General features: G+C 32.4%; 2 protein-coding genes across 2 annotated transcripts; both read right to left on the bottom strand.

Moving 5' to 3' along the window:
- Positions 1 to 2,246: 2,246 nt before the first annotated feature.
- Positions 2,247 to 5,976, bottom strand: LOC125055305 (juvenile hormone esterase-like). Its single transcript, XM_047657722.1, has 5 exons — positions 5,850 to 5,976; positions 5,642 to 5,735; positions 5,206 to 5,342; positions 3,300 to 4,564; positions 2,247 to 3,085 (listed from the first exon to the last, which is right to left on the bottom strand). Exons 2-5 carry the CDS (start codon positions 5,700 to 5,702, stop codon positions 2,917 to 2,919), a joined length of 1,632 nt encoding a protein of 543 aa, XP_047513678.1. The 5' UTR covers positions 5,703 to 5,735; positions 5,850 to 5,976; the 3' UTR covers positions 2,247 to 2,916.
- Positions 5,977 to 9,600: 3,624 nt separating this feature from the next.
- Positions 9,601 to 11,812, bottom strand: LOC125055307 (esterase FE4-like). Its single transcript, XM_047657726.1, has 3 exons — positions 11,682 to 11,812; positions 10,199 to 11,463; positions 9,601 to 9,917 (listed from the first exon to the last, which is right to left on the bottom strand). The coding sequence occupies exons 1-3, from the start codon at positions 11,778 to 11,780 to the stop codon at positions 9,749 to 9,751; spliced, it is 1,533 nt and encodes a 510-aa protein (XP_047513682.1). The 5' UTR covers positions 11,781 to 11,812; the 3' UTR covers positions 9,601 to 9,748.
- Between the last annotated feature and the right edge of the window lie 1,790 nt (positions 11,813 to 13,602).

Raw genomic sequence — 13,602 nt, 5'->3', positions numbered from 1 at the left:
AACTAACACAGCTGTATGCAAAAAATAATGTACATACTACACATGCACTACACAACAACAATACTATTAAGAAACTACTGGCAACATAAATACTAAGAAAAGAAGAAAACAAGTCAGCCCTGCGATTCTGTAACTCACTTTTCGAACTCACACAGCGGTTTTTGCATCGGCGGTCGCTCTCAAATCAGTCGTGAAGCAGTCATTTTATGATTTGGCATTCTGATAAACAATAAAATACAAGCTACCACCTTTTCAGAATAGGCTAACTTCCTTCAGCACTATTGATCACCCGAAGGCTCTAAAAAAATCATGGTGAAATGTCGCGAATTTTCTTTTTCTATCGCAGCCGTGACGTGGAAAAGGTCTTGTCTTAACGATGCCGTTTTAAAACTCTTTATTATTCATACTAATTCCCTTATACATAAAAACTAATCATTATAATTACACTCTTAACTTTATTTTTATTTTTTATTATTGCTTAATATATTACAAATAAGCTAAAAGTAAAATGAGTAATATGCGCTATTTTTACTACTAAAGTAGTAAATACTTAAAGTAAGTTTGTTTTTTAAGATTATTTAACCTGAGCGGTCCCAAAGGTGGCTTAAGGGGTACCTTTAAGACCCTATCCCAGCACGAATTGCTGTGTCAGTGTCTCGGGGTGGACTGCGGGGCGCAGTGGAGAGCTGGAGCACTTAGGCACGCCGCCCCGTAATAACAATTAGTTATGTAAAACATTAAATTAATGTAATTTTGTCAATTCTTTTCTGTAATGGATTTGGCTTGCGATAAAATATATCGTGTAAATTTCAAAATCATGTTCTAAATACCTTTTCGTCATAAAATGAATACAAAGTGTCAAAAATTGCCTATGTTTGGATTTTTTTTCTATCGAGCGAAGTTTTAAATCGTGTATCCATCTTTCAAAATGGATACATAAACTACTCAACTCCATCATGACGAAAAACGGAAAGTAACAATGTACTTTTTTGAAGTTTGGCGACCGGATAGGTCCTTAACCTGTAAAACTGCACAGTTGCACACTTTACCTCTAATCTTACCCTGAGGTACCGTGACAGTAGTTACGAAGCAATCAGTATTTAAAAAAATAGTCATAAAAAATTTAACCAACGTTCAATTTTACGCACACTTCATCAATCATATTTTTTGCAAAATAATTATATTTTTTTAATCGCAATGAAATAAGACAGCGACTTAATCCGCAAAAGTAATGTCATTAAGAAAATCGTACTTTATTGAAGTAATTACAGAATTCAATTTGAACAAGACAAGATACCGTTGCAGGAACTCAAAAAATGGGAGCAATCTGTGGTAAGGATCCACAACAACTTTTTACATAATATTAGCCATCCAACACGGAAAAAATTCGAATCATAAAGAAAAAGTTTTTAACGCAATATTTATTAAAGCAAGGTCAAGGATCGAGACCAGTACCAAGAGGAGTACCCATAAAATATACGATTTTGAAAAGCCTTCATAATTGATAAATGAAAAACTTTGTGATTCTTCGTAGAAACTCGAAGATACCATTAGGTAGTATTTATTTATTATTAAAGTACACATTTATTTTGTAATGTATTTCCTAAATACACATTTACAGCTTCAGGGTTAGATAAAGTGCTGCCTGTCCTTGTAGCAATACAGCTGAAGAGACGGTGTTATATGTTCTGACCGATTGTCTTATGTATGGATACGACAGGTAATAAGCTATGAATAAGCTATGGGCATAAAACTAACAAAGACGAATTTAAAGGAAATAATGTTGAACATTAAGGCATCCTTTTGGAATTTGCTGAATGCAAAAAGTTGTTAACGACGACATAGTCAAGGAATTATCCAGAAAACAATAAAAAAAGGATTTTCTACAGAATGTTACTAGTTATCTATTCTAAAATACGTGACTTTAAATTGTTTAATTATGATTAACACCATTTTTACAAAAAAACTAGCGATTACCTAGTATGCTTTGCTTAAGTCGGACAGGCTATTAATAAGGCTTTTAAAATTGATCAGCCTTCTACCGAATATATATCTTGTAATTAATGTTTATTCTGTTATATTCGTGAAGAATTCGAATGAGAGGTGCATTTCATAAAATGAAATTAATTTCCAAATTATTACGTCAGTTTTGGAAGTAGGAAGCTTTGGAATTTAGGATTTTTTTTTCATTTTTAACAGATGCTGATTTTTTGTGTTGACCAAATTCCATATAAACAAAATATTCCAAGCCGGTTGAATTTACGAGAATTATATATATATTTAATATGTATGGAAAACATAATATATTTTCCTATAGAATGTCCTGTCTAAATTGTATCTTGTATAAACTCTTGTGTTCTTAAATTGATTTCATTAAATAAATTAACCAGACCTTCTCAGAATCAATGTGACCTCTGCCATCAATTTAAGAACACGCCTGCAGTTACTGACGAGCAACTCCAAATATACGAAAAACATCAGAAGGAGAAGGAATATGCTCGAATGCTAAAGCTGGAAAACAAATTATTATTTCCTGGGAATCAGAGATATCGGATAAAAATTGAAAAATAGTGGCGCAGATGAGAGACAAATGAAAGAGTTGGAAGGATGCCTTCACTCCGTCGGAGGTCCTGTACTATTAAATAAAATAACATAAACTTAATGTAATCCTTATATACTATAATAATAAAGGATTACATTAAGTTTATGTAAACTGGAATATAGGCTATTTTATTTTATTAAACATTTTAATCGAAAATTTTCAGAGATTTAAATCCGTTTCACAAATCAATATTATTTCTTATTTATCTAGTAAACATAACTAACCGTTAACTAAAAATTATGTTGAGCAAATATGTTTTTTGTACTTATTAACTTAACTTGGGCAAAAATTATTATTCATACAAGATTGTCTTGTTATTGTTCTCGTAACTTCGGCTTCTGTTTAAGTATATTAATTAGTTTTGTATATCTATCATATTCGGGTAATGGGACACAGCTTATTTTGTCATCAATATTTAAACATATTCTTTCATCTTTCTTATAGTATGGCCACGATATTTCCTGCCCCGTCCAAGTTGGTTTTCTGAAAAAGAAAAATATACATTTGACCAAGAAAACATGTTATTTATTTATGCAACTTTAAAAAATCGTATTAGCACTGCATATTTAAGACTGTTGTTACAGCCAACATAATTATTATACGCTTAATGATCACAATAAAAGAGTAAATGCCTTCTTCCTTTAAACTTTATCACACTATCTCTTCTAGTATTATATAGTGATTAATAAAAACTCACCCATTTTTTGCGAAGTTACACAACGCCTCAGTCAACATATCAACAAGTTTCATATCTTGTTTACTAAAAGTGTTTCTTCTTTTCTCTGTGTAAAATAGAAATTGTAATATATCGCTGTGTGTAGAGCCTTTTACTCCTAAACGTTTCATAACACGCGAATTTTCGTATGCAAATCTACAGAAATAGAAATCGTCGTTTCTAGAAAATAAGTCTGCTGTGTAGATTATGTCTCTGGTAACATACATATCTGAAACTAGATTTAAGTATTCGACTAGTGTTGAATGACCGATTTCTTTATCTTTAAAGTACAATTCTTTTAGTTGTTTCTCCATATCCATTAATTGCACAGCATCTTTATCTTCTAATGCAGGACTCGGTACGAATTTCAATATATCTTTGTTAAATTTAAATTGTCCGGATGGGGGAGTTATAAGGTATGCCGATTCGTGGGTTGCCACACTCATAAGAGCTGGAACTTTAGAATAATTATTAGTTCTTAACGACTGTAGGGGATACTCATCCAGGAATGGTTCGACATTATCGTATTCCTTTTCAACTGCTGGCCGTATAAAGCTGTGTATGCCATTTTCATTTGCACGAGAAACTGATTTCATTAAAGCCTTAGTCAAATCTTCAGGAGAACAGTTCCGAAGCAAATTATCTATTTCCTCAGAGCTATTGATGTTATTTCCTAAATTTGAAGCAATATCTTTTGCTCTTTCCAGGTGATTATAGCCTATCATTTCATCAGATAAAACAGTTGATAAACCAATTATTCTTTTAAATATACCTTGAGTCATCTTTGAAATCAATAATAATGTAGTTATAACTGCGCCTGCACTTTCTCCTATTCCTGTAATGTTATTTGAATCACCATTAAAATATTCTATGTTTTGTTTCACCCATCTTAATGCTGTAGCGGCATCTTTAAAACCGGCATTACCAGGCACTTCTGGTGTTTCAAGGTTAAGAAATCCAAAAATATGGAGACGATAGTTAATTGTGACTAGAATGACGTCTTGACGTATTAAGTAATCTGGACGATATATGTGACCGCATCCCCTCTGTAAATTACCGCCATATACGAAGAATAGTACTGGAAGACTTTGTTGTTGTTCATCGGGCAATATTGGAGTGTACACATTTAAATATAAGCAGTCTTCCGAACCTTCTATAGATTTGTTATAGGAATTGAATTGCACGGGTTTATTTCCTGGTTTCGTGGCGTCAAAAACTCCACACCAGTTATCAAATTTCTGAGGATCCTGAAAAGTTAGTTTTGTTATTATTTGCATTATTTTTAATTAAAAAATTAATGGGGCGAAAATCTGTCATTATCGCATAAAAGTTTTCTTTTATATCAGAAGAAAATTACTACGGAAGAAGCCTACTTAGCGTTGTCCATATGCGAAGGTATTCATTGAAAGAATAATAAAAGGAACTGATGAACGGATGAATGGGAAGCGGTTAACAAGTAGGATATACAAGGCAACCGTCGATGGTGAGAATCTCACCATCAATCTCACAGTGAGATGAGGTTGGGTAGGCCTTGTCATACAAACCTGGACCAAATCCAGGAGGTACTAGAGAATGGCCAAGTTAAAAGTACCCATAACCGACCAGTATGCATGGTGAATTTCACTTGGATGAAGCTAGAAGCTATGTAGTAAGTGGAGTTCCGTGGTATCTGCCTTCTTTTCGTAAAAAAGGCGTGAGAATATAAATAAATAAATGTTATTATTCATTTATATTAAACAAAAAATAGTAAGGTTAGGGTAAAATTCTAAGAACTCTTAAAATTTTATTTTTAAGAAAAGACGATACGGTGCACTGTTATTACTGATAAAAAAGTCTGTTATTGGTTCCAGAAGGGTGGACTAATTAGTAAGTAAGTAAATTTACTTACCCTGAATCTGAGGGGTCCCAAAGGTGGCTTAGCGTAGGGTATCCCCTCGAAGCTATAGTACTGTTTACCACACGGAGTACTGCACACTTTACCTCTCATCTTACCCTGAGGTACTGTCACATGGCAATCGGACTTATCTGAAGAAATAAAGAAAGTCGTGAATAAATACTGAATCTCACCTTAAAGTAATAATGTAATAATTAAATATTTGTTTCGGATATATAATATTATAATAATGGACAATAATAAACTTAACATCTACTAATTCAGCCTTAAAAGTAATAATAACACCGTTTAAATTAATGTTTGTTTCTAATGAAAACAGATACTAAAAAGCATAGAAAGTTGAGAGTTTCTTTGTCAAGAGAAACATCGAGGTACTTCATTGAAAAGTAATTATCTTGAGGGAAATTGTCTTTATTATAAATATACTCACTGTGATAAAATTTTACGGGGTTGATTTTCCTTATTGAAAACGTCAGCGTTTTTCGGTACATCTTGTGAAACTGCAGTGCTAGGCCTATTGAAACCTTTTTAAATATACAAAAGAAAAACCATTATACATAGAGTCATCTTGAATGTAGTATGGCCAAACATTTTTACTTTTACGCGGACAACCAGAAAATTGTACATATTTAACCCACCTTGTTTTAAGCGGTTCAAATGTATCGAGAATGAGGCGATGTGCCGTTCTCTAAAGTAAAGAGAGGATTGTCGATCAATCTCTGATGTCTCTAAATCAAAAGACTTCTAAAGACGTCATAGCATAATTAATACATTTTTAGGCCCACAAAACATTAATTAATGCTATTATTATTAGTATGTCGCAGCTAACTAGCTTAACTAGACGTTTAATCAACAGCCTAGTCTCTTGACTAAACAGCACCGTTTAACCTGAAAGATATACAGCCAGTTGATCAAACAGCTAGGCAAATAACTTGGATCGATAACGTTTCATTACTTGCCTAGCTTGTTGACTGTAAATTTAAATTTAGTTACACTTTCTGCCACTCTCAAACTCGAAACGAAACTCTTAAAATTGTCAATATGGCGTCGGCAAACCACCAAACACTGGAGGGTAGTGACTTATTGTCAATGTGAATTTTGCTGTGACTCAAGCAATTTAATGTTTAAAGAAATATTTTTGTGTCATATGTTTCATTTCTTTTATTTCTACCACATGATCACTCTATCGTACGAATGGCCTAAGCACTAGCCAGCCAGTTTATTAAATGTTGTTACAAAAGCTACAGCTGAATATCTTTCAGGCTAGTTAAACGGCGCCGTTTAGTTAAAAGGCTAAGCTGTTGATTGAATGGCTTATTAAGCTAGTTGACTGTGACATATAGATATAAAGGTTTAAATTAATTAATTAAATAAATAAAGAATAATGTGCCAAACGGACCGTGAAACGGAAAATTCCCAGCCGTTATGCACTAAGACTGTCTAATTAAAATAAATTTTAAAAGCTGAAATACCTAAATAACTTTTAAATAAAATGTCTTAAAACACTACGTTGTGGAAATACGAAAATCGGGGAGTTTGCTTGTTGAGGTGACCAGAAAATAAATAAGTTTAATTTATCATTCGTCATAACTTAGTAAAATATTTAAAAAAAAGTTCGTGCGTACAAAGTACACATGTCAGAAGTGAAACTTCTTTGGCAAAGTAATCTTTAAGTCTTGTTCATATTTATACTAATCTAAAACTTTAGATTGCCGATACTTAGAGGGAGAAAAAAGGAAGATAATGTTAGGAATTTAATTAATTAAATTGTCATTAAAATATTAAGTGTAGAAAATTAATAGAAATAAAAATATATTTTTTTAATTTATTTCTTCGATCATGAAAACACGTGGTATTTTAATTAAAAAAAAAGAAATAAATAATAAATCTATATATATAAAAATGAAACCCGGCTTGACCGATTTGTCTGATTTTTTTTTATATAATATACCTTGAAGTACGAGGATGGTTCTTACGGAGAAAAATTAAAAAAAAATGAGTGAAAAAGTCTAAAAACAACACTTTTCTATATTCCTATACAAAATATTCGTAATAATACTTAAAGGTCAATTTGAACTTTAATACCATAGTATAAAGTTCAAGTGTTAGTGGAGGGGTTCCGGGAAGGTAAATTTTTATTTTTTTACATAATGCATTTGTTGTCTTATCAATTTTCTTTTTTTTATCTTACTAGCTAGACCGGTGTCCCGAATAGCAGAATAAGTATTTTAAACAAATAAAGAACTGACGACTGTTAGGCGGTACGATGTTCGCCAGGCCAGCTAGTAATAAATAATAATTTTAGTTCATACTGCACAACACAGTTTGACAACTTTATTCTGCGTCCTGCGATTTCTAAGTTTATTGATTAGTTGCAAGATTTGTTGTTTGTGAAGTTTGCCTACCTCTGATTGTCATTGCAAGCGTGTAAGTGTAAACGATTTATTAAATAAATAAAGTCAAGTTCAAACAGCCACACAGTTGTTATAGTCTTATCGGGTTCTGAGTTTTAATAACTAGATGGCAGTACATTCATATTTTTGTAGTGAAAACTAGCTGGTTCCACATAGTGGTAAGCGGCAGAAACTGCATTAATGTTCAGTTTCAACTTCGCACGCTAGACCGTATTTACCAACCGCATATCGTTTTGCTGCATTCAAAGCTCAACACGATGTATGCCATCCCCATGCTCACCCCACTTTTTATGTTCATAGATTGTAGGTATAGGTCGGTTATCGAAAGCTGGTGGGTTCACAGTACTCACACTAATGCAATTTCACATACAGTATGTTTCAAAATATGATTTTTTTGCCATGCTATACATTTTAGTCCACTCATACACGACGGACAGTCTATTCATGATGTATTTATGATTGTATTTCAGTTTGACATCACGTCTCGCGCTTATTCACAGACACTACACAAGCACAAAGTGTAAATGTGTTGAAGCCGCCAGCTTTAGTTAACATACCTATACAGGACCTCCGACGGAGTGAAGGCATAAACTCTTTCATTTTGTCTCTCATCTGCGCTACTATTTTTCAATCTTTACCCGATATCTCTAATTCACAGGAAATATACATATTGTGCAATAATAGTTTAATTATAGATTTGTGTAATGTAGAAATTATAAAGTAAAGTACAGTTAAGATATTGTCAACAGGAAGAATCTGGCTGCCCACAACACGGGGACACCCTAGTGCACTTTACTTTACCTAAAGATCCTGTTTTTGTGTATTTTAAACTTTTTTCTTCCTTTCTCTCTTTCTAATTGTGTCGAAATGGAAAATTCAAAAACTAAGCTTATTCATATTTTGTGTAAGATAATTGCTCTGTTAGTTTACTTTGCGTAAAAAAGATGACATAATCAAAGGAAATATTAATTCGCGGTTATTAGATTTATTGCGATTTAATGCAATTAGCGTATATTAAAAACTGTTTAATCCATATACCCTTTGTCAGAAAATTTTGTGTCAATGTAAAATCAAAGATCGAAATTTCCGATTTTACGCATTGCTTAAGTAATATTAATTCACAATTCGTTGAAATCGTAAATCCTAAGTATGATTGTTTGCACGTAGCATGCTCTCAGAACGTTGTACAAAGACTATAATTATTATTTTTTGTTTGGTAATTTCACGGTTCGTTTACTATGCGTAAAATAAATGTCATAATGAAAGGAAATATTAATTCCAACTAATGACCATTATTTATATAGCTGCAAGGCATAATTCATTAGCCGAATCGTAAGGCATATTGTTGCTTGTGTTAAAAAAATTAATTCAAATACAGATGTTGCAATTCACTGGCAATACTTAAACATATTTCTATTATATTTTTTTGTTTATTCTATCAACCTAAACAGTATTTTTATGTAAAAATAAAATAAAAATATGTTTATTAAGGAACATAAGATACATGTATCACTTAATCCACGTCATTAAATTTGAATTTGTAGGCATCCCTACTCATCGACAAAGAAGACAGTGGGTGTAGGCCGAGAGAAAAAGCCGGCGTAAAAAACTCTCGGTACTCTTTTAAAATATCAAATCATCAAACAACACTTATTGTAAAACAAATACCGCAAATAAATTAGAAGTAGCCTGTCTAGCACTAGTCCCAGGCCCTTTTATCAACTAGATAATCGTTGACTTGTTGTATGAACTGCTATTTGAAACATTAATATATTCTAGCAATGCTGTTTTTTTGATGTCTGTTTTTCTATTTTCAAAACCAATATTCTTTTTTTTTATCAAAATTTTTTATTTTCTTATTGGTAGTAGTCCTACTATTAAATATAATAACATAAACTTAATGTAATCCTTATTATAGTACTGGAATATAGGCTATTTTATTTTATTAAATATTATAATCGTAAATTTTCAGAGATTTAAATCCGTCACACAAATCAATATTATTTCTTATTTATCTAGTAAACATAACTAACCGTTAACTATAAATTATGTTGAGCAAATATGTTTTTTGTACTTATTAGATTAACTTGGGCAAAAAGTATTATTCATACAAGATTGTCTTGTTATTGTTGTCGTAACTTCGGCTTCTGTTTAAGTATATTAATTAGTTTTGTATATCTATCATATTCGGGTAATGGGACACAGCTTAATCTGTCATCAATATTTAAACATATTCTTTCATCTGTTTTATACTTTGGCCACGATATTTCCTGCCCCGTCCACGTTGGTTTTCTGAAAAAGAAAAATATATATTTGACCAATAAAACATGTATATACTTATATTCCTGCCTATAGTATATATTCTATATATTTAACTATGCGTTATAAAAGAATCGTATTAGCACTGCATACAACTGTTGTAACAGCCAACATAATTATTACACGCTCAATGATCACAATAAAAGAGTAAATGCCTTCTTCCCTCAACTGTCACCTTCCTTCGGTGGTTTAAAACTTTATCACACAGCATTGGGCCTGTTTCATCTAGTATTTAGTAATTAATAACAACTCACCCGTTTTTTGCGAAGTTACACAACGCCTCAGTCAACATATCAACAAGTTTCATATCTTGTTCATTAAAGGTGTTTCTTCTCTTCTCTGTGTAAAATAGAAATTGTAAAATATCGCTGTGTGTAGAGCCTTTTACTCCTAAACGTTTCATAACACGCGAGTTTTCGTATGCAAATCTACAAAAATAGAAATCGTCGTTTCTAGAAAATAAGTCTGCTGTGTAGATTATGTCTCTGGTAACATACATATCTGAAACTAGATCTAAGTATTCGACTAGTGTTGAAGGACCGATTTCTTTATCTTTAAAGTACAATTCTTTTAGTTGTTTCTCCATATCCATTAATTGCACAGCATCTTTATCTTCTAATGCAGGATTCGGTACGAATTTCAATATATCTTTGTTAAATTGATATTGTCCGGTTGGATGAGTTATAAAGTAAGCCGATTCGTGGGTTGCCATACTCATAAGTGCTGGAACTTTAGAATAATTATTAGTTATTAACGACTGTAGAGGATACTCATCCAAAAATGGTTCGACATTATCGTATTCCTTTTCAACTGCTGCCTGTACTAAGCTGTGTACATCATATCTATTTGCACGAGAAATTGATTTCATTAAAGCTTTAGTCAAATCTTCAGGAGAACAGTTCCGAAGCATATCATCTATTTCTTCGGGGCTATTAATATTATTTCCTAAATTTGAAGCAATATCCCTTGCTGTTTCCAGATGATTATCGCCCATCATTTTGTCAGACATAGCTGTTGATAAACCAATTATTCTTTTAAATATACCTTGAGTCATCTTTGAAATCAACATTAATGTAGTTATAATTGCGCCCACACTTTCTCCCATTCCTGTAATATTGTTTGAATCACCATTAAAATGTTCTATGTTTTGTTTCACCCACTTAAGGGCTGTAGCTGCATCTTTCAGTCCGGCATTACCGGGCACTTCTGGTGTTTCAAGGTTAAGAAATCCAAAAACATTGAGACGATAGTTAGTTGTGACTACAATGACGTCTTGACGTATTAAGTAATCTGGACGATACATGTGAGCCCATCCCCTGTATAAGTTACCGCCATGTACGAAAAATAGTACTGGAAGACTTTGTTTTTGTTCATCGGGCAATATTGGAGTGTACACATTTAAATATAAGCAATCTTCTGAACCTTCTATAGATTTGGTATAGGGATTGAATTGCACGGCTTTATTTCCAGGTTTTGTCGCGTCAAGTACTCCAGACCAGTTATCGATTTTCTGAGGATCCTGTAAATTAGTTTTGGTATTATTTCCACTATATTATTTTTAATTTTTATTATAGACAGCGTTTTCAGTTAACATAAAATAACTGAGGGGTTTTAATAAAAGTTCCAATACTTCGTGTATTACATTTTATTGTTGAGAAAAGACAACGTACAGTGCATTTTCAGTACTGATACCCAACTCTGTTAGTGTCCCCAAAAAGGTGGACTAATTGTACTTACCCTGAATCTAAGGGGTCCCGTAGGTGGCTTAGCGTAGGGTATCCCCTCGAAGCTATAGTACTGTTTACCACACGGAGTACTGCACACTTTACCTCTCATCTTACCCTGAGGTACTGTCACATGGCAATCGGACTTATCTGAAAAAATATCGTGTATAAAATACTCAATTTTACCTTGAAGTTATAATGAATTAAATATTTATTATATATAGTAACAAGCTTTAAAACTTTTAGTATTTATAGCCAATAGACAATATTATTAACTATTAACATCTAATTCAGCCTCATAGGTAAGTTATAATAACACCGTTTAAATTATGATTTGTTTCTGATGAAAGAGATACTTGAAAACATAGAAAGTTGAGAGTTTCTTTGTCAAGAAATACATCCATAAATACCACAACATTTACTATTAACGATGGGAACAAACACTGCATATGTTAGTAAAGTTTGCTACAAATAGTGATTTGCATGTGTGTGTATATACTGAAGGTACCTTATTGTAAATTAATTATCTAAATATATAATATATCGCTTGACTGGGAAAACAATAGTTAAATATAAACATACTCACTGTGATAAAATTTTACGGGGTAGATTTTCCTTATTGAAAACGTCAGCGTTTTTCGAAACATCTTGTGTAACTGCAGTTCTATGTCTGTTGAAACTTTTCAAATATGTAATAGTACTAATAAATATAATAATAGCCAAGTATAATGTAGTGTGTCCAAATGTTTTTACTTTTACGCAGACGACCAGAAAATCTTCATTATTCCTTCAATATAAAGGATGGATATTATACAATCTAATTACTATATATAAATAACAGACAAGTTGCCCGATGGGAAAAAATTTTGATGTCGATACATTGTCTATATGCTCAGGGAAACTCTTTGACAACCGCAGAGCCGCATGTTGTACATGTAGCAACAAAAGGTGTAGTTGTAGATGTAGCAACAAAAGGTGTTGTTGTAGATGTAGTAACAAAAGGTGTAGTGTACCGCTTTAAATTCGGTCAAAGAAGTTTTTCAAACCAAAAAAGGTGATTGCGCACAGGAAGTCTATGCCTGGACCCTTCACGTTACGCCTATTATAAGATTCAGAGTCGTAGCTTAGCCTTAAGTTCATACTTATTTTTTCACTTTATATTAGATTTTGACTTACGTCTAAAGTCTCTAAATTTAACCTTTAGAAAGATTTCTAGAAGAGGGTCTTTAATTTTTTATGTTTAGCCCGTAGAAATCTACCAGCCTAAAAACAGCTTTATATTCTAGATTTAAACAATAGTTTAGCTGTGTTCCGTATTACGTATACAACTCAAATGATGGACACTATAGCAAGACTAATAAATTTTCAAGCGTACAAAAAATTAAGTAATGCCATAATTTAAACATTTATGTCTATATAAAAAAAATTAAATAAATTAATTTACATAAAATAATTTTCCAGCACGTGTCTATGACGTGTTTCAAACGGACCGTGAAATAGTAAGAACCACTTTTCATCGTGAAAGAGTTGATTTAATTTAAAAGATTTAATAAGAAGTAGTAATAGATAACTGCTTGCATATATAAGTAATTAACCAATATATAGAAGAATATAGCATTTTAGGAGAACAGAAAAGTTGCCGGAAATATAGCAAAGCTTGTAAAGAACAACTAATTCTGGACTCAATCACATAAAACCTTGCAGAACATAAAAAAACATAATCAAACTCAATCTCAAAATAACTTTATTCATATAGGTAACAACTTGGTTACCTAAGTCGTCTTATGAACGCAAGTCAGGGGCGTAGAGCGGACAAGAAGAACTAACAAGATTTTCAGAGCCCCCCCCCCCCCTCACGGGTAAAGGCCTCCTCCAAATTCTACTCTATCCATCCTCCGTTTTCTTTGCTCTGTAGGAAAGAAAAACAAAATTCG

This window comes from Pieris napi, chromosome 13, assembly GCF_905475465.1.
Source record: "Pieris napi chromosome 13, ilPieNapi1.2, whole genome shotgun sequence".
In the NCBI taxonomy this organism is placed as follows: domain Eukaryota; kingdom Metazoa; phylum Arthropoda; class Insecta; order Lepidoptera; family Pieridae; genus Pieris; species Pieris napi.
The sequence above is the reverse complement of the archived record's forward strand: the minus strand, read 5'-3'. Positions and strand labels throughout refer to the sequence as shown.

Excerpts from the sequence above, each read along its gene's own strand:
- LOC125055305 (XM_047657722.1), bottom strand. The coding sequence starts at position 5,702 with ATGTACCGAAAAACGCTGACGTTTTCAATAAGGAAAATCAACCCCGTA. Across the intron at positions 5,343-5,641 it reads CCCCGTAAAATTTTATCACA|ATAAGTCCGATTGCCATGTG; the intron begins GTGAGTATATTT and ends TTATTTCTTCAG. Across the intron at positions 4,565-5,205 it reads TGGGACCCCTCAGATTCAGG|GATCCTCAGAAATTTGATAA; the intron begins GTAAGTAAATTT and ends CTAACTTTTCAG.
- LOC125055307 (XM_047657726.1), bottom strand. The coding sequence starts at position 11,780 with ATGAGAGGTAAAGTGTGCAGTACTCCGTGTGGTAAACAGTACTATAGC. Across the intron at positions 11,464-11,681 it reads CGGGACCCCTTAGATTCAGG|GATCCTCAGAAAATCGATAA; the intron begins GTAAGTACAATT and ends ACTAATTTACAG. Across the intron at positions 9,918-10,198 it reads TGTAACTTCGCAAAAAACGG|AAAACCAACGTGGACGGGGC; the intron begins GTGAGTTGTTAT and ends TTTCTTTTTCAG.